The sequence below is a fragment of the Danio rerio genome, chromosome 4 (genome assembly GCF_052040795.2).
Source record: "Danio rerio strain M-AB ecotype USA chromosome 4, GRCz13ab, whole genome shotgun sequence".
In the NCBI taxonomy this organism is placed as follows: Eukaryota; Metazoa; Chordata; class Actinopteri; order Cypriniformes; family Danionidae; genus Danio; species Danio rerio.
The window spans coordinates 45,535,182-45,563,051 of NC_141024.2; the positions used below are offsets into that span (position 1 = coordinate 45,535,182).

General features: G+C 35.4%; 2 protein-coding genes across 5 annotated transcripts in view; one reads left to right on the forward strand and one right to left on the reverse strand.

The window, feature by feature from the left end:
* The window catches only part of LOC148681610 (uncharacterized), a 50,150-nt gene that overhangs the window by 12,103 nt on the left and 10,177 nt on the right, over nt 1–27,870 (reverse strand). Inside the window, exon 3 of the mRNA XM_088650279.1 lies at nt 21,183–22,357. Within this exon, the coding sequence (XP_088506405.1) occupies nt 21,183–22,357 (1,175 nt within the window). The remainder of the gene's footprint in view (nt 1–21,182; nt 22,358–27,870) is intronic.
* On the forward strand, nt 1,834–14,984 carry LOC148681611 (uncharacterized). Of its 4 annotated transcripts, none has more exons than XM_088650746.1 (4): nt 1,834–1,968; nt 2,224–2,402; nt 3,142–3,291; nt 12,297–14,984. In XM_088650746.1, exons 3-4 carry the CDS (start codon nt 3,207–3,209, stop codon nt 12,995–12,997), a joined length of 786 nt encoding a protein of 261 aa, XP_088506872.1. In that variant the 5' UTR covers nt 1,834–1,968; nt 2,224–2,402; nt 3,142–3,206; the 3' UTR covers nt 12,998–14,984. The 4 variants fall into 4 exon arrangements, with proteins under 4 accessions (XP_088506872.1, XP_088506874.1, XP_088506873.1 ...); XM_088650748.1 differs by having other exon boundaries at nt 2,224–2,284; XM_088650747.1 differs by lacking the exon at nt 2,224–2,402.

Genomic DNA, 27,870 nt, shown 5'->3' on the forward strand with positions numbered 1-27,870 from the left:
AAAAGTTCTGCATTGTGTAGATATGAAAGTGAACTCTTGTCATTGAATTACCCTGTATAAACTGCCTATACAATAATTTAACTTGTGACGTAATTATTTTCTAATTATCAATATAAAGCTGCATGACAGATTTAATAGTGGACTCCACAAAGGTAAGACCAAAGCTTGAAATCGCATCACATGAGTGCATGAGACCAATAGAAGATCAAAACATGAGCTATATGGAGCAATCAGTCGCTTTAGTAACGTCTAATCATATTGTTTTATCCCACTCTTTTTTGCAGCGCTGTACGAAAGAATTTTGCAAGCACAAACTCTAGTGTGACCGCAGCCCAACTTGCTTTCAGATTAACTATGCCCAGCTGCTATATATATATATATGCTACATATATGAGCCTACCTTAGACAGAGTGGGTACATCTAGAAGCTGCTCTGCTGTAGAAGTTTCTGATTAAAATTATGATTTGTGCCTGTACCATAACAGATCTCTCTTGTTGTGAGATATGTCTTGGTAAGCTTTAATGTGTTGTGTTTTTTGCTCATTGATTCGACTGCATTGAGTGAGTGAGTGCATTTTCCCTCCTTCTCCTGGTTAAGATATAAAGCTATATAATAGAATTAGTTATATTTCAGATAGTATAAATCCATTTTTAGCAACAAAAGACCAATTTTATTATGATTTTAGCGTAAAAGACTTTATTTGAAGCAAAAAAGATGCTGGAGAACTGGATCAGATATATGGCACTTTAATCAAACCTGATTGCTTCTGCAGCTTGTACATAACATTTCACAGCACTGACACAAATGAGTTTGAAGTTACAGTGTGTCTCATTCATTTGTGATTAATGTACAAACAATTATCTTCTAAGGCCAAAAGTTAAAGTAGCTTTACTGTGTTAAAAAAGGTTTTGTCACAGGGTATCTTATATATTCTTTTGTGAATGTCTATGCATATTTGTATGCACAAACACAACTGATAATTAGAGGGAAAAACATCTTTGTTACATATCAGGTGAATAAGAGGCTTTCGAGAAAGATGAGCTGCTCACACATGTTCTGTTTAACTAAAAAACGAAGGAAAGAAAAAAAAATTGGCACAAAAACAAGTTAAATTTTGATCATAAAATTTTATAGACACTTTTGGAAAGAAATAATTGACCTGTTGAGTGTGTTGACAGTTTACAGGAAGCAGTAATGAGCTGCATGTGCTTTAGGAAAGTAAAGGATTTGCTAATATTGCTAAAAGTAAACATTGCTAATATTAATATATTGACTGAACTTAACACAAATAAAACCTCACTGTGAAGATTAGAAATTGTTTCTTTTAACGAATAATGATATATCACAGTATAATAGTATCACTTACATAAATATTATATAAGTGAATGTAGTTGTGTGTGTTGAGACATCAGTGTGGTTAAAGTCTTCAATGCTCATTTGCATCTTTAAAAAAAAACAGCTTGAAAAAAAACAATTAAAATGTGTTTCAAATCAAAATACCTCAACATAGGTGTATCAGCATTAACTACAAAATGCAGCAGCCAAAATAAAAAAAGCTTCCATCAATAGTCCTATAAAACAAAACAAATGAAGATGGCTAAAGTCAACTTATTTTCCCAATACATCATTATTTCTCTGTAAAACTGGTTTGTAAAGCTGCTGAACTTCCCATTCCCCACTGTATGTGTCTTGAGTCTTCACTACTCCCCACTGCTCATTTGCATCTTTATACCAGCATTAATGGGGGCCAATTGAGTCTAATCCAATCACGTTCCAGATCCTGTAGCTCAACAGGGTTGTATCTATATATTCTGGGTTCCTAACAGAAACTTCATTGGCTTATTTTGCTAAGTAAAGAGAACAACTTTTGAGGACAAACTACAATTGGGATTATTACCAACAACAACCTACAAAGAAAAACCCACTGAGGTCATTTTTTATCCCACTTCTTTATTGAAGACTGGAAAGGTAAGTTGCACATTCTGAATTTACACTCAAATAATATCTGAATGCTAAAATTATAAAATGTAAAATCTAAATATGCGTGGATGCATTGTTCAACGTTGTATTACGTTCTTCAGTCATTTTTAAAAGATTTTTTACAACTATTTATTTATTTTTTGTTTGTTTGTTTATTTGGTTATAAATAATGCTTGACAGTCCACTGACAAATGGACTGTAGCCCAAATAAGCCTCCACTTATTCATGTCATTCTATATATAGGTTGGAACCTGGCAGGCAATTTTGGAGAATTTGATGTTTCCCCATTCAAACATACAAAGAGGTGGTAACATCAGTGAATGCAAGTAAATGTGGGTTAAAGCTATGGATGAAGAAATGCAATCGTTTAAAGAAAATGCAACCTCTTACCAACCTACCTGAAGGCAAAGATTCAGTGGGGGGTAAATCCTTTTTTTCAATTAACATAGTGATGGTCTTACAAATACAAATCAGTAAGCAAATAAAGTATAAAGTGGAAAACAAGGAAGCAATGTATCTATAAGTCATCACTAAGAGTAAGTGGGAAAAAAGTAAGTAGTTGTGTGATATAATAAAGCTGCGCCACTCCCGCGCTGTGATTCAACTGGAAGAGGTTTGTTTTGAAGCTTTTACACAGATGTAAACCAACTGATTAAAATTTCAGGTTGTTCATTTATTGCTAGATGTACCTGCTATTGACAATCTTATTTTAACCCTTTATACAACGAAGTAGAAGTACTATTTTACTCACAATAAGGTCTATTGTTTAAATAAGATAGGTTAAACTATATTTGTCCACAAGAGTAAATTCTTGTCTTGTGCAAAAAAGTGCTAAAAAGTTGCTGTAAGCAGACAATAAAATAAATAAAGCAAACAAAACGTTTAAGAACATATCTGAATAAAGCAACAGTAATGGGTGTAATAAGTGTTAATGAATGTTTAATTTATTTAATAGCATGATGTCATTCTATTCGAAGTATACATCATTATATATAAGAAATGTAGTTACGTTACTAGTTTTAATCAGCTCATTTGTGGCTAGTGTTTCTTGCTCAGACTTACCTGATTTGTTTTTGTTAATTACTCTTATATAAAGAAACTGTTAAAACAAGTGTTGAAGATAAGTTTGTTTCTGTTCATTGTTTTGTTCATTTTAAACAGGATAAAGTGTCCAAACGCAGAGAAAAACTCCTGCTGAAGCGACTGATCTCCACACTGTTATAAAGATGGCGTTTATTAAAGAGGAGAGTGAAGATGTGAAGATTGAAGAAACATTCACAGTCAAACAGGAAGATCTGCAGGAACTAACAGGTTGGTTTTCATTCTCAAAGACCAACTCAGTCATTTTGATCCTCATTCAGATATATTTTAATAATAAGAATACTAAATTAAATCCATCTTGCAGCCCTGAGTGTTCGCCTAGTTCTCCTAAATGCACATAAGCACTCATTGAAAGACAGGAATGAACGTTAATCACAATTCCCCTTTTTTTAATAAACTTTTTTTATGGGTTTAAAGTTGTTTCTAGTTGTTGTTATTAGTTCTCACAGATAGTAACTGAGTTAGAATGACATCATAATTATATTAACTAATTGCCAGGGCATTTCCCTATTTAAAACCTGCAGGGTCTTAAAATGTCTTAAAAAGTATTAAATTTACTGAAATGTTGTGAGGTCTTAAATCTTTTTTTAAAAAAAGTCTTCATTTTTCTTTGTTCATGTTTTGTTACCCAATCTGGCCAAAACCCATACAATCACCAACAATCCATCTTAATAAAACTTTAAACTTTTTATTCAAAAAGGTCATTTTAACTCTATTTATCATAATGCTTTAATTATTTTCCTTACAATAACATTTGTTTAAATGTGCTCCATGTGTTTACTGCTGAGGACATCGACCTGGACAGATTGTTGTGCATAGATTTAGTTTATTATAGTTTTTAAAAAAATTTGTTCATTTGTTTTTTACTTTAAAGAAAGTTTATTTTGGAAAAAAGTGTGTGGATACAAGTAGAGCTCTCTTGTTTTTACACAATATTTAAGATCTTTTGCTAAGAAAACTCTAAAATAATTTAATATTATTATTCCATTATTATTTTATTATTAAATGTGTTAAATTATAATATTTTTTGATAGGACAAATAAAAATCTTTTTCATCTGGGGCATTTGAAAAATTCCTTAGTCTAAAATTTCATTCATAATGGTCTTAAAAATGTCTTAAAACATCTTAAATTAAACTTGGTGAAACCTGCAGAAACCCTGATTTAAAATATGTCAGAAAACGTGGATTCCCCTAATTTAAAATATGCTGAATGAAATGGAGACTAAAATAATTAATTATTATAAAACATTGTACAGTATTCTAAACTATATGATGTTGTTGTGGGATGACATGAGACAAAACGAAAAAATTATAGTGGAACAATAAACGTTTAGCATTACATTGACTACAACTGGCCAATAAACTAGTGTAAAAATATCTTTTGCTGCTTAAGAAATGAAGAAAATCAGCATGCTGATGATGTGCAAACATTTGAGTGTGAAGTTCATCAGTATTGACCATATTCTTCATATACCAGCAGGCGGCACCATTGGAATCTTTTTGCTTGAGATTTTTTTTTTAAGAATTAATTTTTAGATCTTAAAAGTGTTATGCTGCTTAGGCATGGGACGATACCCCTTTTCAAGGTATACCACCTCAACGTTTTTCAAATGTCTCATGGCTTCAAACGTCACCACCTGTTCATTGTGTGTCGGCATCATCCTCTGAGGAAAAAGTCATTTATTAAATAGAGAAAAGTTTTATATAGCTTCTTCTACCGCAGTAAATTCTGTTTTTACTGTTGATATTTGGCGTCAGTTAATTAGGAAGTGACGATTTTGTTCTCTTTGACTCATTGGATGGAAACGCTGCTTTATTTGCTTATCTTTAATGCGATTTTCTAGTTTTGCAAATAAATTTAATTTGCATTTAGGATGGAAACACAGCTATTGCTTACATTTCAGTCACACAAAGAACAAAGTCACTTACGAGAATGGCTTGTTACTTTTTTGGAATCCGGTTATAATCTCCACACTCTTGGTTCTCCCCTTCGGTTGTGTCGTCTCTTCCATCTTGAAGTCCCTCCAATATCTTCTTTTACTAAGGATTATACTTGCCATACTTAATATACACTTGCTATATTCAGGCTTATTACTCCCAACACTCTTATTAACTTCCAATTAACCAATCATTAACATTTGCACATCTTATACTCTTTATCAGTGTAGGTACTTTTTTTCCAATAAAACTAGAATTAAAATAAGAGTTACAATAAAAAATGGTAACAGAAAAAAAATACTTATGCGTAAAGAAGAAATTGAAACATGAAAAATTGAACTCACGTCATTGGGTAAAAATTATTAGTTCTAATCTGATAAAAGAATTGAAACAGAATAAAGAGAGTTTAAGAAAACAGATTTTCTTTCACATGTAACCATGTGAAGAGGATTAATGATGAAGTCAAAATTCAGCTGAAAGGAAATAATAAGAATATTGAGTGATTTTTAGTCAGCTTATAAAAGTATATCAAGATTGTATGTGCAACTACTTGAACCGAAATTACGTAGAACTAATTAGTAGCCAAAAGAAAATCATAAAAATGATTTGAACAAACTAAGTAATAAATAGTTGAGAAAATGAATTATCAAAAATAGTGTCAAATTCAAAAACTGATTGATTGTTAATGAAATACTTAAACAGAGGATTATAAAATTAGCCAGTGTAGTGAAGAGGTTTTATTTTGTTGAGCAATTAAGAGAAACACCAAGACAAGGTGATATGCAATCCATGTTAGACATTTTATTTAAGCTAAATTTTAATTGAGTTATAAACATAGATGTGACTAATTTAATTTGAATAAAATTTTACAAGAAAGCAACAAATAAAAGATTGTGTTTAGTTTATGATTTAGAAGCAATTAAGGAGAAGAGATTTTAAAGCTGAGGTTAATAGTGTATGCAGAAATATGGGTTGCAGAAAAAGTAAAGATTGTTGTTCTTTAGTGAGCTTAAATTCACAGTCCTTCGACAGGGACATGTACTGTAACTAGATTCATGGGATTATTACTCTTCTAAAAACTATTTTTAGCACTGCTTACATTCTTATTATTCAAATATTTTTATTTTGTTTTTTAAAAGTCTTAAATTTTTCCACAACACACGTATTGACCAAAAAATTAACATGGTACAAAGATACAGAAATACTCACACCACATAAAGAAAAAGGGAGAAAGAGAAAAATAAAAAAAGTCAAATAAGTCAAATAAATAAATAAAACAGATAAAACAAATTAAAAAAAAATTAGGGATAAACTCATACGTAGGATATAATAACCCCTGAGTGTTCAATGTGGGATAGGAAAGGCTGCCAAACCTCATAAAACTTTTTAACAGAGCCTCAGATGGTGTACTTAAGGTCCTTGAGTTAAAGATGTGAAAATTGTAATATCCCACACAGCAAATTTTAGATAGTAGATTTAACTACCTTGGAGTTAAAATTAACACTCCCTCAGAGTTTATATGGGAACCACTATAAGTGTTAAAAATAACACTTTTGAAAGTGTTAACATTGCCAACACCAAGAGAGTGTTAATTAGCAAACTCTTATTGTGTAAAATATCTGTTACATTTCCGAAAAAATACCAGCAGCTGTGGTTGCCAGAACCTTTTTGTGAAAAACATGGAAGTTTTATATAACTGTATAAATTTACAAAAAATAACCATATTTCATGAACTAATACAATGTTCAGTTTACAAAATCATAGCTTACTGCACAAAAATGTACAGTCTTTAGATGCAATAATGTGTTTATGTGTGATTGCAATTAGCGAACAGATTTTGACTGCATTAGTAACTACACAGTTACCTTTAAACAAAAGAAGATGCAGCATAACATCAAATTTTCTCAGTTCATCTTGGACTTGAACAGAGACGCTATTATCCTCCACAATGGTGACACAAAAACCGTTTTGCTGTTTTTCTTTCTTTTTTTTCATTTTTAGATTTTACGGAAAAATACCAGCAGCTGTGGTTACCAGTAATCTGCTGTTTTTCACATTCATAAATTCAGTTTACAGAATATTTCTGTTAAAAGCACATTCAACAGTCTGTATTTTTTATCGATCTCACACTGCAAATTTTAGATTTGGTAGATTTAACAACCTTAGAGTTAAAATTAACACTCCCTCAGTGTTTATATGGGAACCACTATAAGTGTTAAAATAACATTTTTGAAAGTGTTAAAATTTTTAACACCCAGAGTGTTAATTAGCAAACTCTTATTGTGTAAAATATCTGTTAAATGTATGTCAAAATACTGGCAGCAGTGGTTGCCAGTAATCTGCTGTTTTCAACATTTTACATTTGTAAATTCAGTTTCCAGAATATTTCTGTTAAAAATACATCCCATAGTCTGTATTTTTCATTCGAACACACGTAAGCCTTAAATTCCAGAGCAAAATCCTCACTAGTGTCCTCACTACAGAGGGCTGAACACTCAGACAGTGATGAAGTTAATGAGACAATTAAGTGTCTAATTAAAGGAGGATTGAGAATTATTGATGAACAACTGTTAACAAGCAGAATCACTGAAGGACAGAAAAACACAAGCTAAAACCAAAGATGAAATCAACTGAGAAAAAAAAAACTCTAAATAAAATAATAATCAATAAAAATAAAACAAATTGCACAATAAAAAATGTTATTTTTCAACATCTTTAAAAAAAACTCATCAAATTAAACAACTTATCATGGAGCTTCACCTATTACTGACCTTTGACTTGATTTCTGTCATGTGAACAAAAGCTCTTAATGAAATTTCTGTTGTTCATTTGAAGTCACCATGATGGAGGACAGAGTCTGCTTTAGCCAGGCTCTTCAACTGCTTGCCTTAAATGTCTTAAATCTTGGCTGCTTTAGTTAGTGTTAATCACACTACTTAAACATGTAGCATGAAAAGCCAAAAGAAAATTAAAGTGTCAGATATGATAACACGGCCATACATTCAAGCTTGTTTTTAAATTCAGTATCATAGTTATGTGTGAGAAATAAATAATATACATAAATGAAACCACTGAAACTCCAGTAATATAAAATAAAACCAATATTTACAATGAGAATGTTTGATCTATGGCAGAACTTAAAAACACACAGACATCAACAATTAGTCTTTGAATCTCAATAATGGTGACAAACAAAAAAATAAAAATCAAGTAAAAAAAACACTCTACTGAAATATCACCTCCCAAAAACAACACAAAATACAGGAAAAGAAAGAGATTGTAAGAACATAAAGCTGCATAATTTATTCATGCTGCAATGCATGCTGGGAGCTTTTTACTATGCAGGCACCCAGCATCCATTGCGGCATGAACTATGCAGCTTTTTTTTTTTAGCAACCACGGTTGAGGTTCATATCCTGATTCTTGATGCCAGTGTGTCATAATGAACAGCTGGAGCTTGAATGTTTAGTGCATGACAGTCTAATTATTAATTGCATCCTAATTATTTGTTGAACTTTCTATGAAGAGCAGCAAACTGCCAGTAGTATTGTCCCGTGCAGTTTAAATACAACTATATTTGAATATCTTTATGAATCAACTTAATAAACACCTGAAATTGAATCTATAACAATTAAGCATAAACAGTATAGTTTCTCTTGATCTTTCTTGCTATAGCTAATGGGTTTTAGAAACACAGCTTTAGCAGTCAGAGAAACATTTGGATATAAGAGTAAAGCTTCAAGAGCTCAAATAAGCAGCCTCTGATCTCTATGATGGTGAGGTCAAATGAAATATTTTTAATAAAAAAAATATAAACCTCTGTTCATTGTCAAATATTCTTACAGAAATGAAGTCAAACTGTAATCAGTGAAGCTGCTTATGCTATTATTTAATGGAGTTGTTTAATCCTCTGTTTTAATTCAGTTGGTTTGGTGTGAGGCTGTAGTTTTATTGTCTGTTTTATTGTCTGTAGTTTTATTTCTTCCTTCAATTTCTTATTCCTTCAGTGATTGTGCTTGTTAACAGCAGGTGTTCAACAGCAGCTGTCTGAATTCACTTATTTGTGGTCATTCCCTCTGTCTAGTGGACTAAACTAATTGACTAATTTAAGGGCCAGGTGAATGAGGGTGTCGCGAGATTTCAGACACTCTGATTAGTTTCTCTAATACAAGGGTTTTCTTCAAAGGTAGATACATGTTACTCTGTGTGACAAGGAGGCAAATCAGCTTCTAACGCCGAGAGGGTTATTTTGCCTTTATCTAACTCTAGAATTTTAACACTTTACTCTGAATGACCACAACACTTGAAATTTAACACCAATGAATTTGCTGTGCATGTTTGTGGGATGGCAGGTTTGTTTTTTTTCCACCTGAGAAGAATCAGGCATCTGGCCAATAAAGAAGAATAGGCAGGGATTTCTGTGATAAGGCTGACAGGTACATTTTATCGGGCACTGTACCAAAAAGTGAGGTCAAAGTATTAGGATCCATATCTTTATTATATATAGATGAAAATAATCTAAAAATATTGGTCCAAAACATTATTGTATTCTAGGGCATCCCCAGAACATATGACTCAGATCTGCTGGCTTTAAACCACATCTGGGGCAAGATGAATCTGACCCTGGATACATTTTTGCCAGCTTGCTCCTAGATAGGGGAAGCATATGAAGCACCTTAAACTGAAGAAGACCATGTCTAATACATACAGAAGATGAGTGGACCAGTGCTATGGCATATTGCCAGGCTGTATCTGATATTTCTAGTCCCAGTTCATCTTCCCATTTTTGCTTTATACAATTTAGGGGAGGGGAGGCAGTTCTTTAGACCACTTCATATAACATGGACATCATACCCCTTTGATATGGGTTTATATTTACCAAATCATCTATCCAGCATGCTTCTGGTTGGTTCGGTGAAGGAGAGAAGTGTTTTTTAATGAAACTACGGACCTGACGGTACCTAAAATATTTGACTGGGGAATCTCAATGTCTGTTAACTGTTGAAATGAGATAAATATGCCATCTTTAAACAGGTCCTTAACACAGATAACTCCCTTCCTAAAGCATAATTGGAATGCTGAATCTATAAGAGAGGAAGAGAATAAAGGATTTAACAAAATGGGAGCAGAAGGCAATGCTTGTTTATTATTAAAGTGAGGTCTGAATTGTGACCATATTCTGAGTGATCCATTAATAACTGGGTTATTTGTAGAATATTGTTTACTAACTGTGTTGTGTCCGGTAGTGGAAATACGTTGGATCTTTACTGAAACATGGCACTAGAACGTTTTAAACAAAGCAAAAAGGATTTATTATTCTTTAGTGGTTTTACAGCAGCATGATACTGTCTCACACTCCACTATCTCACACTTCACTATCTGCACCTCCTATAACCCAGCAGCGCCCCCTGTATACAATTACAGCTGAATTACAACAACAGTAGCATTCAGCAATATGAACAAAATAATACACTTTCTCTTTTCTTTCATTAATTCTTATCTTTGGTGAACAAACACCACAAACTGGAATGAAAGCACAAAGTAGTGAGCGTATTGACACTGGATTAGACGTGTGCTGTTCCATCAGTAACCAAAGTGGGCCCTCATCATTACAGATGTTGGAAAACCAGAATAGTGTTTCTATAGTCAGTTTGTGTAAATTGGCTGTGCAATAATAGGGTATATGCCTAAGCATGCTAATTGGGCTTCTAATTTGCCAGTAACCTGGGTTAAGTGCTTCCGGTGAACTGTATGCCAATGCAAAAATCTGCACGTTTAAGGTCTGTTTTCTTTAGAAATCAGCAATCTCCACTGCCCGAGTGATATCTGATATAAAGTGGGTCTCAGATTGTACAAAAAGCACTGCATTACATTACGTTTTTCCCTGCCATGTCTTTATAATATGAGCATTTATTTTACCCCAGTATATTAAATTGAGCTTCTGCGCTAGCCTGCCGATTCTGACCGGCCGGCCACCCCTGCTCTACACATTTCACACTGCAACCGTTCAGTCAACTTTTTTTTCTCAAGCACACCACATAATGCTACCCTCTTCAACTCTCCTCCTCTTCCTTTATACTCTCACTAATTTCCTTGTTGCCGTCCCATGGGTGAAGACCAATTAAACAATGTTGATTGTTGTTGTAAACTTCTAAGAGCCCAAAAAGCTGGGGGGTACTTTCGGTTGTCTTCAAAGCAGAATACTTTTAATAAGAACACAGCATGGTTGTGGCATCATCGAAAGTAAACTCTAAACTGCACAGCAAACACTACATTTATACATTTTACAGCATGTAGGTTGGGTCAGATGCAAATGAAGTGTTAAACTGCTTTTTCAGTCCTGGTCTCTTCATGTTCTGGAGACAGAAACTGCCTAACCAGTTGACCGAAAAGAGAAAACAAGTTACACAGCCGTGCTGTGAATCTGACACTTTGCATTACTTTTAAATATAAATTTAAATTACCACACTGTCTTCACAGGAAATACCAACTATCATAAAAGCATGATTATAAGCTGTCATGGCTTTGCAATTAAAACAATATTTTTATAATAGAGGCCAATGGAGAAAAAACAGACATGAATATAACAAAAAGGGAGTAAATTTGCCCAGTGTATTGAGTCAAAATAAGATGTTCCCAAATATCAGTTCATTTGCTGAAACAGAGAAGGTTTTGGCCAAACTAAGCCTCAAAATCACCCCAGAATTGATGATAAAGACCCAACAGCACTCTCATTCTCAGAACGCTGCACATTCTCAGGACAGGTATGTCTCATGTATGTGAGGAGGCAAATATTCAGCTGTTTGTTTAGCTTTTACCTCAGAACTTTTTTTTTCTGATCCATTCACCAGTCAGGTACAGAATGAACAAGTATTTCCTGTCTGCTTTACAAATTTTAGAAAAAAAATTCTTATTATGAATATATACAAATAAATATAGGCCATTTACATCTTTTAAATCTGTCTTATCAATATGACCAAAATGACTTTTATGATCAATTATGTAAGGAACTCTGAAAACTGGACTGACACGGTTTCAATTTACTATAACTTCTATGTTAAGTGTCTTTGACACAATATACATTGTAAAAGCACTAGATAAATAAAGATTAATTGAATCTGCTAAATGTGTACAGGTTGATGGACCAAACATAAAATGATCTGATTTATTTTACATTCAATGTGCTTCAAAATTACAGTGTGTAGCCAATGTTTCCAGTGTCTTTTCACTTTTCAGCTTTTGATGAGTTTTTAAGACTTAATGTTTGTTTTTCCAGACCTAATTAAAGAGAATGAGGGGAGTAAAGAGGAGGAACATCATGTCAAAATTGAAGAAAAAACTAATTTACAGACTGATGTTATTTTGAAAAGGAGAGACAAGAATCGTTTCACCTACACCTGCCCTCAGTGTGGAAAGAGTTTGGCAAGCAAAAGCAAACTTAAGATTCACATGATGATCCACACTGGAGAGAAACCATTCACATGCACTCAGTGTGGAAAGAGTTTTCGCCAATCATCATCCTTTAATAAACACACTAGGATCCACACTGGAGAGAAACCATTCACATGCACTCAGTGTGAAAAGAGTTTTCGCCAATCATCATCCCTTAATCAACACACTAGGATCCACACTGGAGAGAGACCGTTCACATGCACTCAGTGTGGGAGGAGTTTTAAATGCTCATCACACCTTAATCACCACATGATGATCCACACTGGAGAGAAACCATTCACATGCACTCAGTGTGGGAAAAGTTTCCACCAATCATCATCCTTTAATAAACACATGATGATCCACACTGGAAAGAAACCATTCACATGCACTCAGTGTGGGAAGAGTTTCAGTCAGTCATCACACCTTAATAGACACACAAGAATCCACACTGGAGAGAAGCCATTCACATGTACACTGTGTGGGAAAAGTTTTAACCGCTCATCACACCTTAATAAACACATGAGGATCCACACTGGAAAGTAACCATTCACATGCACTCAGTGTGGGAAGAGTTTCTGCCAAACATCATCCATTAATAAACACATAAGGATCCACACTGGGGAGTAACCATTCACGTGCACTCAGTGTGGGAAGAGTTGCAGCGAATCAACATCCCTTAATTTACACATGATGCACCACACTGGAGAGAAACCATTCACTTGCACTTAAGCCGTGGTCACACTAGACTTTTCTCTCCATAGACTTCCATCAAGTGTGCCGCAAGCCTGCGTTTGAGTGAAGGTCTCGGCCGTTAGATTGCCCCTGGGGGCTGGCTGCAGTACAAGTCATAAAGCCCACCTCCTCCGTGTTAATGAAGGAGACTTGAGCTCAAATAAAAAAATTAATTACACTTGCAATAAAATGTCCCGAAAGATGGTTCTGGTCGATTAAGGCACTGATTATTGTGCTGAAATAGGTGCAGATCCTCATTTTTGTAAACAGTTTGTTTTTAGCAGTAATTTAATGCTGGGCGTGTCATCGTAATTGACAGCTGTGATTGACAGTTTCTCAAAGCAGCGCGTCTGAGCTTCGGCAGGAGACTGAAGTGTTATTATTCGATTTCTGTGTTATTTTACCATGACAAAATGAGTTCAGCAGTAAACTATAGTTTCTGGCATACATGATTCTGGTGGAACACTGTTTATTAGCTATGGTCAGGGCTTTTTTTCGGGCTTTATTAGTTTGCTGATACACGCCTAGCCACCCAGATAGCAAAATACACTCGGGCCAGTTCCGGCTAGATTCTCGCCTGCCGGAGACTTACCCCTCAGACTGCCTACCTCTGCTGGACCTACTCCGGATACCTGGACTCAATGCCCGATTCCAGCCCGAGTCAATCGAACCAGATGCAGCGGCCGAGCGAGCTGGCGCTGCCACATGCGAGCCGGAAACACCCCGCGACGCCGCGAGTAGGTTATGCGCTGCGGCCCGGAGCTGGCGCGATTGAATCTTCATTATATAAAACCCTCACATTTGTTAACGTTATTACATCCATTTGTGTTGATATGACAGCAAACGCATGCTACTATGTGAACGCAAAGTGTATCACTGAGTTTAACCTTTGAATAAAAATGCAAACAGCATACATCGCAAGTATTCAAATAAAGGACAAAATAAATAACAATAAACCTGAATTGATTGCACAAGTATTAAATAATAATAAAATTGAATACATTTTGTAGTGCACAAGAATTAAGAAATAAAAAAATCACAATAAAACTGCACAATAAAATAAACTAATTTAAGTATGGGGAAAATACAGGTGATCGTTAGCATTAATTTTATGTGTCTAAAATAATAATCTCCACGTTGATCTCCTGTAAGGTTATTTGAACTTGCTTTACAGGACGTCTCTGCATTTTAAGTTTCGGCATGTTATTAAGTAATCTACTGAATTTGCTGTTATAAAACATTATTGAAATCGAATCTTATATAACCTAATAGAGCTGTAAATGTTAGATAGTATTTATTTACATCATTTACTGTTGGCGTTTTATTTGAAAACTCAAACTAAACATTAAAATGAAAGTAAATTCCTCGTTGCCAGATAAAATGAAGGCATCGAATAAACCAAATGAAAACGTAGACAAAAAATAAATAAACAATAAATAAATAAACAATTCAAGCGAAAATCAATAAACAATATATTAGTGATGTTGCAGCAGATGGACATTGTATTAATACTGCACAGTTTTTTTGCACAAATTGCAGGGTTGGAATGTGTAAATATCCTGTTGATATTTAGTAATCTTCTGTATTTATCTTCTAAACGCACGATTGTTCCCGCCTGGTAAATTGGTGTGTAGGCTATATTTTGGGTTCTGTTGATGGCTAATCAAAAATAAAAAACCTTTTTTAAAATGTACGTGTTGTTTATATGTTATTGTTCATATTTTACAAGTGTTATTTCCACCCTTATGAAGATAACAAATACCAACAACCCTGTTATAAGAGAATATATTATTTGTGCTCATGTTCAAGCTAGTGTATAAAAGATCGTTTATTTCTGCAGTCCAGCATGTATTGCTTTTATTAAAGCTTAACAGCTTACATTACAGCGTTTTTAAACCTCATATTATTCTGTGTTTTTAAATGTAAGTGCTTCTATTTACATCAGCTAGCCTTTGTTATAGTGCAGTTACCGGCAGTCAAATGACTGTTATAGTGCAGTTACCGGCAGTCAAATGACTGTTATAGTGCAGTTACCTGCAGTCAAATGAGCAGTTCGGGGGGCGTGGTTGATTTTACATAAAGCGTTTGGTTGGAAGCTCGATTCCGCTCATTTTCGCGGCTCCTCCTCTGGCTCCATCATGCTGTGTTCACACCAGACACGGAACGTGTGGATAAATCGCGCGTAAATAGCCGCGTGAACATTTGAGGTTACTCGCTTCATTCGCGTGTCAAATTCACTTCAGAACAGACACAGATTCGTGTGAAGGGCAGGGCTTCTGTCTGCCCCGTGACTCTAGCTTCATAGCTAAAGGGCTAACATGGATTTTATGAAGAAAATAACAGTGTTTATGTGCTTAATGAAGGATGATAAACAGCATCAATACGTTTAGTGCTGTGTCTGAGTCCACTACATCCTTTCAGAGGTGCATCCAGCTCTTTAAGCTCATAGACTCCTCCAGAAACTGAACCTGGCTGATGGAAGTTTTCAGCGGTGCTTCTGACTGAGCCCAGCCCAGTTTGATGAACTTCTTGTCAATGTCTGCTGGGGGATTTCCCCTGGGACACCGACAACAGGTGATACGTCACAATCACGCCCCCACAAGAGCAAGCTCCTGATTGGTTAACGCGGCGCGAATGCCCGCTGAAGTTCAGATTTTCGAACTCGAGTGATTCACGTCAAAAGCGCAAAACACTCAATTTGTGCCACGCCATTCGCGCCATGCAATTCTCATCATTCGCGCCGTGACATTCACGCGTATCGGGCCGCAGGATGTGTATTCACGCGTATGCATTGACTTAACATGTAAATCACTCTCGTTTGACGCGTGTTCCGCGTCTGGTGTGAACGCAGCATCAGACAGTCCTTCTGTGCATGTCCAGGCTCCAATTTCAGCAGTCTTTTGCGACAATTTGTGCCCGTCAAACAGGCGTTTTGCCCTCAAGGCGTTCAATGGGAAAAGGGGCTGTCGCGTCGTCCATATTTTTTTACAGTCATTGAATCATGGCTTCCCAATCATCCCCTTCCACCAAATTGGCTCTATCACTGTCTCTCCACTCCACCAATAGCTGGTGTGTGGTGAGCTCACTGGCGCCGTTGTCCTGTGGCTGCCGTCGCATCATCCAAGTGGATGCTGCACACTGGTGGTGGTGTGGAGAGACCCCCCTCATGATTGTGAAGCGCTTTGGGTGTGTGGCCATACACAATAAATGCGCTATATAAATACACATTACATTACATTACATATTTAGTAACTAATTCTTTAAGTTGTATATTTAGATTATTCATGTAATTCAGTTTATTTTCCTTGATCCCCACATTATAAGTTTACCTCGCATAACAGCTTTAGCTGCGTCCTATAGGATACTAGGTGACCCCTCTCCATTATCATTGTTTTAAATATTCTAATAGTTCTTTTTTAACATATTCTACACATGTTAAATCATTCAAATGATAAGGGTTAAATCGCCAAAATGTCTTTTTGGGTTTATTGTCCAGGTACACTGTTAAATAAGCTCCTGCTTGGTCTGAGATGTCCTTTGTTCCTATTTTAAAGTCTTTTATTTTATGTTGATCAGACCTAAAGTATAAAGAGAAATTCTAGAATGATACATGTGGGCGGTAGAAAAGAAAGTACATTATTTTTTAAGAGGGTAAATGTCTCTCCAAACATCTATTAAGCCTAATTCTTTCATCAGATATTTTATTTGTTTAGTTTTCTGACTAATTTGCTTATTAGAGGACGAGTCCAATTTAGGCTGAAGTTGTACATTCCAGTCTCCCCCACAGATCAACATACCTGACACCTCCTTAGCTATAATACTTTTTTTTTTTTTTTTTGAGAAATGCTTTGTCTTTTTCAGGAGGTCTAAATATATTAACTAACGCAACTTTTTGGTCGATAGTTCCTTCATCCTTTTTTATCAGTAATTTCAGAAATTAACTGAAATTAGATTTTATTTAAGATTAATGTCATTACTCCTTATTTACAACCATTATTATATGAGAAAGATAATAAAATAAAAAGAAAACCTTAAATCCCATTTTTTTTCCAATTTCTTATGTTCTGTATCAGAAAGATGTTTCTCTTGCCAGAAGATTATCTGTTGCTTTTCTCTTTTTATTTTAGCCTTGAGTTTGCTTCTTTTAATCGGATTTAGTAACCCATTAATATTGAAAGTAATTACTCTATATTTCTGTTTTTGCATATACTATAATCAGATGTTATTGCGAAGATCACTGTGACCGGAACATGAAAAACACAAACAAGAAAATCTTGAACACATACAAAAAATAACGAAAACGGTCTTCAACCCTTAAAGTCTTAAATAACTTCTTAACGTGAGGGGAAAGTCTTCCTTCTCTAAAGGGCCTCTCCTTGCTGTGCCTATTGCACAAAAAATGTTAACGAATATATTCAGCTCCCATGTCTGGGAATATTCTTGTATTTCTGGCTAGGTTTTCAAATTAATATTTATACTAATTATAGCAAGGGATTTTAAGTGTATAAATTCGAATCCTTTTATGTCTTCCTACCAGTATGTTACTCAATGGCTTGAGTCTTGGTGTGCTTTATTTGTTCATCTTGTGTCGTTGGTCAGACTGTTTAAATACCATTCTTCCTTTAAACTATTTAAATGTCCATTACAAGGTTATTATAGTTAACGAAAACGAAAAATTAATACTAAAATGTAAAATAATTGTCGTTAACTGTAATAAAATTAAAAACTAGTTCTTTTAAAAACTAGAACTAACTGAAACTGTGTTGTGTAGATACAAAACTAACTGAAACAAACTAAAATGATAGCAAAAACCTCGTTTTCGTGTTTGTAAATGTATTTAATACATAATCTTACTGTAAGCCTTTTAGAAGTAAATATATTCCGCGCTGCAGGTGTTTGTGTTTGATCCTTCCGCACCTCAGTGTCTCCTGCTGCCATTGGCCAGATCGAGCCGGCTCTCCTCCAGTCATCCTCGCTGTTGCTCCCGCGACAAAAGCAATGAGTGGACATGACAGCATCACGGCGACAGCATTAAATAAAGATACTTAAAAGTATTACTTTAACACGTTTATGCCCAATAATGGGTTTTATTTCTGTATCGCGATCGCGAACAAATCTTTTTAACCGGATCTTCTAACTGAACCAGTTGAACTAGTTCACTAAATCGAACTAAATCATTTGAAACGATTCGCGTCTCCAGTAAGAACTTATCCACCAACTACTTACTTTATAACAAGTCTAATACCCCTCTGACTCTAAATAAGCCAATATATACTCTCATTCAGTTATTAGAACAGCAACTTTACATTGAGAAGCGGTGAACCGTTAATACTGCGCATGCGTGATTCAGTGAACCAAACAAAAACAGTACAGCCCTCAGCCTGCTGTGTGACTGAACTGAACCACTGAACTGAACTGGAAGAACTGAAGCACGGGTAAACTAAGGGCTTAAATGAGAGGATCTGGTGAAAAAACGCAAGTTTATTTCATAGCAGACAATCATAATGGAATTTAAATGAGTGAATCATGATTCAGTTGGTTTGCAAAACTTTACTGTAAGACTTTTCTGATCATTTTAATTGACTTAAATTACTATTGCTGACTACATAATGTTGAGTCCTAACATCCACGTTAAAAATCTGAATTACCCATCAGCAGGCCTGGATTAATAATTCAGAGCCCATTGGGCACAATGTCTTGAAGGCTCACTATAGCCGCACCCTATAGTTGAATTAAAAAATAAGATTAATATAATATTTGATAAAAAAATTATCTATAATGTATTGCCCACATTTTTTTAAATAATTGATATACAGTACATATATTTCTATTCTACAAAGATTTAACTTATTTTTAAAGCATTTAATTTGAAAGAAAAAAATACTAATACAACTAGGGGAAATTAATGGATTTTAATGTACTTGTTCAAGTTCACTGAAGCAGTATTAAAATATATATTTAGGGTATTTTAATGTATAACTTCTACAAACTTATACTGCACATGATTTGGATAACACCTCTCCAATCCAGTTCTAGGAGTCGGAGTCCTCCATAATACACACACTTATCAATAATTCCCACTTGTCTTTCTGGTGATGAAAAGTAGGCAAAATCTAAGTGCAGACGGGCCCCTGGGCCTGTGCCCATAATGCCCATAGTTTTATCCGGCCCTGTCCATCACTACTGGGTGTCTAACTTGAGGATGGGTAGATGGTTGTGGTGGATGATAGTGTTCATATTCTTTGAATACATGTTTCAAAAAATGTGTGGTTGAGTTTTTATTATACAATATTTATATTGTTGATTTAGAATTTTGCATCTAACAAATATCCTCATTTAAAAAAACTGAAACTAATACTGAAACTAATAAAAAGACATTTTTAAATATAGAAACTAATAAAAACTAAGAAATCTGCCTCTAAAACTAATTAAAACTAACTGAATTTGAAAATAAAATGTCAAAACGAAATAGAAACTAAAACTAATGAAAAATCCAAAACTATTATAACCTTGGTCCATTATCGGTGAATCAAGTCAAGAAGTTTTACCAGTCTCTCAGAGTTCTTTGTTAGGATCTGTCAGGTTTTACCCTTCTTCCAAACAAAGCTAGTGTTGTCCCTTTGAAATTCACATAGTTTTTCTCGGATCTTCGTTTGATGTTTTTCCTTACTTTTCTTCCATGTCACTCCAACCTTTTGCCAAGGTCTTTGTTTCTCTTTCCCAGGGATTCCTATAATAGTTTCTTCTTCGCTGTTTATCAGTCCTTTTTCTTTCAGACTTTCTCTTGATGCCTCCGTCATCAAATTGTACATGACTGCCCTGTTTTCCAGAAAGATTCGGTGTTTGGAACTTAATCCCCTTTTCATTCAGAATTTTTCTTATCGGAGCAAAAGCCCGTCTTTTCTGTTGGATCTCAGGTGGGTAGTCTTGGTCAAAGAAAATTCTTTTTTTATTTCAGTGTATTACTTTTTTTCTCCATGCAAAGCGGAGGACCAGGTCCTTTGTTTTCCAAAAAGATTTTAAGTCTTGCCGGCGGTGGTGTTTAGAACTTAATTCCCTTTTCATTCAGAATGCTTTCTTCCGGGATTCCAAAAATCTGATTATTATTTCTACGGGAGCGTTTTTCTATATCTCACAGTTTCTCTTTTAAATTTTCTTGTACTTGAATGGATTGATTGAGCATTTCTTTCATCTCTGCAATGTTCTCCTCCAAAATTCTCCAACTCGCTGCTCCACTTCGTTGACCTTTTCTGTCGTTGCATTTAGGTCCGTGATAAGGTCATCCAGTTGTTGATTGACTTCTTGTTTACAGTTACTTAATTCCATTTTCACATCTTTTGCGAGAGAATCTTGGAAGGCGGTTAAATCAGATTTAATATTCTTCTGGAAAGCTTTGATGTCTGTAAATATTGCTGCAATGATAGGTGACAGGCTATCAGCTATCCCGTCCGTCTTGGATTTTTCATCTGTTGATTTCTCATTTTTTTCAGGATTAACTGGTTGTTTTGTCCTAGCCTTTTTGTTTTTGTCCCTCCTCTATGTCATTTAAATATGGTTTAGGTTATTATATATGATGTAAAAAGGAGGATTAATACCAGTGTGTATGGAAGCGCTCTTTCTATGCTGCTACATGTGTCGGCGCCTTACCAGAAACCATCCCATGTGTTTCTTAAGCTGCCCTGATTAAGTGAAACTTTGTACACACTGATCATGTCTACAGTTTCTCTCCAGTGTGAATTCTCTCATGTGTTTTCAGGGTTCCTGAGCGAGCAAACCTCTTACTGCACTGTGAACACTTGTACGGTTTTTCTCCAGTGTGAACCCTCTGGTGGCGTTTCAATTCTGCAGCTGTAATAAAAGTCTTCTCACACTTCAAGCACATAAACTCTTTCTCTCCAGTGTGGATCATCATGTGTCGATTAAGGGATGTTGATTGGCTAAAACTCTTCTCACACTGAGTGCATGTGAATGGTTTCTCTCCACTGTGATTCCTCATGTGTATATTAAGGTTTGATGATTGGCTGAAACTCTTCCCACACTGAGTACATGTGAATGGTTTCTCTCCAGTGTGGATCCTCATGTGTAGATTAAGGGATGATGATTGGCTGAAACTCTTCCCACACTGACTGCATGTGAATGGTTTCTCTCCAGTGTGGATCCTCATGTGATGATTAAGGTACGGTGATTGGCTGAAACTCTTCCCACACTGAGGGCATGTGAATGGTTTCTCTCCAGTGTGGATCCTCATGTGTATATTAAGGTATGATGATTGGCTGAAACTCTTCCCACACTGACTGCATGTGAATGGTTTCTCTCCAGTGTGAATCCTCATGTGTTGATTAAGGTTTGCTGAGTTGCTGAAACTCTTCCCACACTGGGTGCATGTGAATAGTTTCTCCCCAGTGTGGATCCTCATGTGTTGATTAAGGGATGTTGATTGGCTAAAACTCTTCCCACACTGAAGGCATGTGAATGGTTTCTCTCCAGTGTGGTTCCTCATGTGTATATTAAGGATTGATGATTTGTTGAAACTCTTACCACACTGAGTACATGTGAATGGTTTCTCTCCAGTGTGTATCCTCATGTGTAGATTAAGGGATGATGATTGGCTGAAACTCTTCCCACACTGACTGCATGTGAATGGTTTCTCTCCAGTGTGGATCCTCATGTGCTGATTAAGGTATTGTGATTGGCTGAAACTCTTCCCACACTGAGGGCATGTGAATGGTTTCTCTCCAGTGTGGATCCTCATGTGTATATTAAGGTATGATGATTGGCTGAAACTCTTCCCACACTGAGTGCATGTGAATGGTTTCTCTCCAGTGTGAATCCTCATGTGTTGATTAAGGTTTGCTGAGTTGCTGAAACTCTTCCCACACTGGGTGCATGTGAATGGTTTCTCTCCAGTGTGAATCCTCATGTGTTGATTAAGGTGTGATGATTGGTTGAAATTCTTCCCACACTGAGTGCATGTGAATAGTTTCTCCCTATTGTGGACCCTCATGTGGATCTTTAGTTTGCTTTTGTTTGCCAAACTCTTCCCACACTGATTGCAGGTAAAACAACGCTTGTCTCTCATTTTTAAAATATCATCAGTCTCTAAATGAGTTTTGTCTTCAATTTTGACATGATGTTCCTCCTCTTTACTCCTCTCATACTCTTTAACTAGGTCTGAAATAATAAAAAAAAGCTTTTAGTAAATCATTAAAACTCTCAGTGAAAAGGAAGTAAAAACTTTAATTTTGATGCACATTAAATGTAAAAACAGCAGATCATATTTAGATTGATCTTGTCATATTAACCTCCTAGTGTCCATTACACACAAACACATTTAAGCGAATACTTATATGATTAATCCCAGAGCATTTTGGTCATATTGATGAGACATAAATTTGAAAGCTGTAAATGGCCAGTTTCTATTTGTATATATTCGTAATCACACAAAACAACATGTTTTTGAAAAACTTGTAAAGCAGATAGGGAATGCTTTTTCATTCTGTGCCTGACTGGTAAACCTGTCAGAAAAAAAAAGCAGCTGAATCTCTGAGAATATTTGCCCCACAGACATGAGACATATCTGCATAACATCTGCATAAAGCCTTAAACCTGCACCTTTAGATGACAAATGTTCTCTGGTTTAGTAATCTGCATGTAACGAATGCAATGCAGAATACTAACACTTAACTGTTTCAGATCATCAAACAAATGTAAATATTAGACAAAGATAACATAACTAAATGCATTGTGCAGTTTTTAAATGAAGAATTTTATTCTTAAAAGGAAGACAAAACACTGAACTACACAGACTTGTGTGAAAATGTTTTTCCCCATTAAACATAACTTTATTTATCACACCGGGTTCAAGTTCTCTAGCCACACCCAGACCTGATAACTACCACATATTCTCAATCAAGAAATTACCTAAATAGGACCTGTCTGAAGTAGACCAAAAGAGCCTCAAAAGCTAGACATCATGCCAAAATCTAAAGACATGTAAACACAAATGAGAAAGAAAATTCCTGTGTCATAAGTAAAAAAACAAAAAAGAACTGAATTAAATGCAGAAAAACAACAAGGGTTTATTAAGGAGTGAGAACCGGAAAAAGCAAAAATCAAACTAAACACCCGGTCGGGTGAGCGCTGATAAAGTTTCATGGGAAAAAACAACCAGACACTCACTCACTAGCGGTCCTGGACACAAATACAGGGTGAGTAACAAAATAATATGCACACAAATTATCGATAACATACTGACAAACATGAAGGGAATGATGTGGTATAAACAGGAAAAAAGGGAAACGAGAGCTTCTGTGACTGCAAATAAAAGCAGATGACATGAGATAATCTGTAACCCAGAACAGGAGAAGAGAGCAAAAGCGTGAGGTACGGTGACAGTACCCCCTCTCTCAAGAACGGCCCCTGGCATTCCCTTAAGACTCACTATGGAACTAATGAAACTGATCAATGAGAGAGCGGTCCAGAATATCCAGAGCCGGAATCCAACATCTTTCCTGTGGACCATAACCTTTCCAGTCTACCTGATACTGATAACCTCTCTTTAAAGCCATAAAGAATCCGATTCCATGGACCGAAGAATGTGAGCGGGCTTTCATAGATACAGTACATGTCCCTGTCGAAGGTCTGTAATTTTAAGCTAATTATTCATTAAAGGCCAAGCCATTCGCATACGTGACGTACTGTTCTTTATGAGACTGAAATGTTGGTAATAGCTGTGTTTCCATCCAAAAATGAGAACTAAATTTATTTGCAAAACTGGAATATTGTATGAAAAATACACAAATAAATCAGCGTTTCCATCCAATGAATCAAAGAGAACAAAATCGTCACATCCTGATTAACTGGTTCCAAGTATCAACAGTAAAAACAGAATTTATTACGGTAGAAATAGTTACATGAATCTTTTGCTTATTTAATAAATGACTTTCCCCTCAGAGGACAATGAACATGTGGTGGCGTTTGAAGCCATGAGATGCAGAGAACAGACACTCTTGACACACTCCAGACGCTCTGGAGATCATTAATAATATAATGACATGAATACTGAAATGGTTCAGGGGCCTGTTTCAGTAAGGAGGTTCAAACAACTCGGAGTTTAAACTAGAACTCTGAGTTGATTTACCGAGAGATTAAAAACTCTAGAGTTTTCGGTTTCAGAACAGCTGATCTGAGTTAGGTCAATCAACTTTGAGTAGACCAACTCAGAGTTAAGCGCGCACACCGTGACTATAAAAAGGCATTATTAATGGAGCGCAGATATTACGAGTGACCAAGGCAACATTTAAAAAAAAAAGAGATCACCATTTCTTTCTCCAGCTGAATTTGATGTACTCATGCAAAGTTATAGCAAATATGAGCATATTTATTTAAAAAGAAGCAACCATCAGTGAAACAGAGACAGTTAGCCTGGGAAAACAGCTGCTCAGGTAAATGCGAAATTTTACATTTAAAATATTTAAATATTTAAGTATAGTAAAATGAGTAATGTAATGTGTGATGTTTATAATTTTTTTCTAAACTTTTATACACGTTTATCAGTTTTAATAGATTTAACAGTGCACTTGTGTCTGCCTTTTTACTGATCAAGTGAAAGAGGTTGATATAGTACATATATATATAGTACATGTCGAAGGTCAGTGAATTTAAGATAATTATTTATTGTTCTGTGTGTGACTAAAAGGTAGGCAATGTCTATGTTTTCATCCAAATATATTACACAAATTTATGTGCAAACTGGAATATTGTAAAAAAATGCTAATAAAGCAGCGTTTCCATCCAACGAGTCAAAGAGAACAAAATCCCAAATGTCAACAGTTAAAACAGAATTTACTGTGGTAAAAGAAGCTGCGTCACTTATTTCTTTATTTAATAAAAGTACTTGCGCCTCAGAAGACAATGCTGACATACAGTGAACACGTGGGGGCGTTTGAAGCCATGAGACGCAGAGACTCTTGACACGCTTCAGATGCTTGGAGGTAATTAATAATATATACTAATACTGAATCAGTTAAGGCATTTTAAAATGACTAAAACAACATTTAAGACGTGTTACAGTGTGCTCACCCTGCTGGTTTGTCCATTCACACACATTTTCATCATCAAATGATGACCTTTTTTAATGTACATACAGTAATTTGTTCAATAAAAGTGTTTTAGAGAATTAGAATTACCGCTTCGTTTTTAAAAAAAGGGGAGGAGACCAACAGAAACTCTGAGTTTAGAGGATAAAACCTGTTTCTGACCAGGTTAGGTTCACAGAGTAAGTTACCACAGTAACTGACTCTGAGTTAAAGTTACCTCTCTTTCAGAAACAGGCTTGACTTACCCTGCTTGCTCGAGTTTAACAAACCTGCCATTTTGAAACGGAAAACCCAGAGTTTCTCTCATTTCAGGGTTAAAATAATCTGAGTTTTCACTTAACCTCCTTTCTGAAACAGGCCCCAGGTGTTTTAGAATGACCAAAACAACATTTTAGACGTGCTCAGCCTGCTGGTTTGTGCATTCACACACATTTTCATCATCATAGAATCTCTTATAGCCAACCTTTTTTAATGCACAAACTGGAATTTGTTCAGTAAAGGTGCTGGCGTACTTTACGTAAGTTTATCTTTTAGTTCCTGCCTGACTGCTTGAGTCCATGAAGTGATTATTTTTAATTTACACACTGGTTTCTCTTTTCTTTCAGATTTTACCTCATAACTAGGGCCAAACAGAATCTTGACCTTTTTTGCTATTTCTTCTGAGAATTTAGTATAAAAAATAAATAAATAAATAAAAACTGCGCATTTATGTGGTTTTATTTTGGGAGTATCTTAATTAAAAGCTTTTTACAAAGCAAATCTATCTAGATCCACTTGTTTGGTAAACAAAGCAAGTCTCTTCTATAATATCTCTACTAAAAGACAGAAAATATTACTTTACACACTGTATTGTAGATAAATTAAATAAACATTTTCATATTAGTTAATAATATTACTGAAATTAATAAAAAAAAACTGAAAAAATAAATAAATGTACACACATTTATACAAGTAAATAAATAGACTCAATGATGGGCTAAAATTCTGCGGATTTCTGTGCACACAGATTTTATGTGGGCCTACTCATAACCTTCTGGCGTTTTTAAAACGAAAATGAAAAAACGGCTCAATTTTCTTTTTCGTGGTGAAAAACGAAAAAACAAAATTCAAAAATGATTAGATTTTTTATTTTGAATAGCAAAAAATAAAATCACCAGAAAACAAAAACGGTCAGTGTATGGTCTGTGTACGTTTTGTTCATTTGTTTTCCATTTTCAAACGGAATAAAGGAAATGGAGAAAACGGCCGTTTTCCCATTTTCTTTTGCTCACGAGAAAACGAAAAAACGAAATTATGGCTGGATTTTCGTTTTTTTGGTTTAGGGTAGGAAAACGGATAAACGACTTTAAAATTCATTTTACACATGTAGACGGTGCTGAAACGCCCATTTTCACGTTCGCCCTCAAAATAAAAGCCTTACACGCAGGCTTTTATTTATTATTAATTAGCCTATATATAAACTAAGTTTACATATTCTATCATTTGAACCACACACAGTTGGCAGGCTTACATTCATTGCGTATGTATAAACTAAATAAAAACATAAATTAGCAGTATTCTTAGGGTGCTTTTACACCTGTGAATCGATTCAGTTGTTCCGAAACAGAGATTACAAATGTTACATTGTTGCTCTTTGCTCTTGGAGTGGTTCGCTTTCACACTGTAAAGTTTCTAATCGGACCAAAAGAGCTAAAACATGTCACGTGCGAGTAAACTCTCCTCACATTGGTCAGAGTGTCAGGGTTTATTTTGCGCTAAGCTGTCAGGAGAGGTGGTGGTTTGGTGGTGATTGACAGGGTACGCGCGCGTGACGTGTCTGAGGAGAGACACGGTGGGGAGGGGTGAGAAGGGTGCGCGACGATGCCTATTTGAGGACCGGGAGAGAGACGCGAGATTACCGGGAGATCTTCACTCGTTTGCGGGCATCCGGAGACTCGCGAAACTTCCCGCCTTACTCATAATTCTCTCTTCATATATCCGTAAGCCTATTACATATCCATAAAACACTGTGATATAATCGCGCTCGGATCGGATCACTTTCTCACTGCAATCGAACCGCTCCAGGGTTCGTTTCAATCGAGCCGAGACCACCTCATTCAAGCGATCTCGGAGCGATTACTTTGGCGCGGAACAGAGTGTGATTGCCCTATTCACATATGCCAATCGAACCGCGCTAACTGGGCAAACGAGACACGTTCCGAAACAAAAGTGTAGGTGTGAAAGCACCCTTAGACGTTTGCCATTAAAATAAGGTCATAGTTCACTGCCAAGCTTCTTGCTGCTGTGCACCTGATGCTGAGCAAAGATAGCCATTTCCGAGCAGCAACTGGTTTACATGATTGTTTCAGGGCTATTGTAGGCCTAAATAATACTCTGTATAAAATAATAATTTATTATTATTATTTTTATTATAATATTATCATTATTAATATTATTATTTACTTAGTTATTTATTTAAATGATTTAACTTAAACTTTAAACTTCAAATTTACAGAATATGGCAAATAAGTATTTATTGAATGGAGGTCAGGTGTTTATCTTAAATATAATTATTAAATTATTAAATATTATGACATTATAATTCAG

Excerpts from the sequence above, each read along its gene's own strand:
- LOC148681611 (XM_088650746.1), top strand. The coding sequence starts at position 3,207 with ATGGCGTTTATTAAAGAGGAGAGTGAAGATGTGAAGATTGAAGAAACA. Across the intron at positions 3,292-12,296 it reads AGATCTGCAGGAACTAACAG|ACCTAATTAAAGAGAATGAG; the intron begins GTTGGTTTTCAT and ends TTGTTTTTCCAG.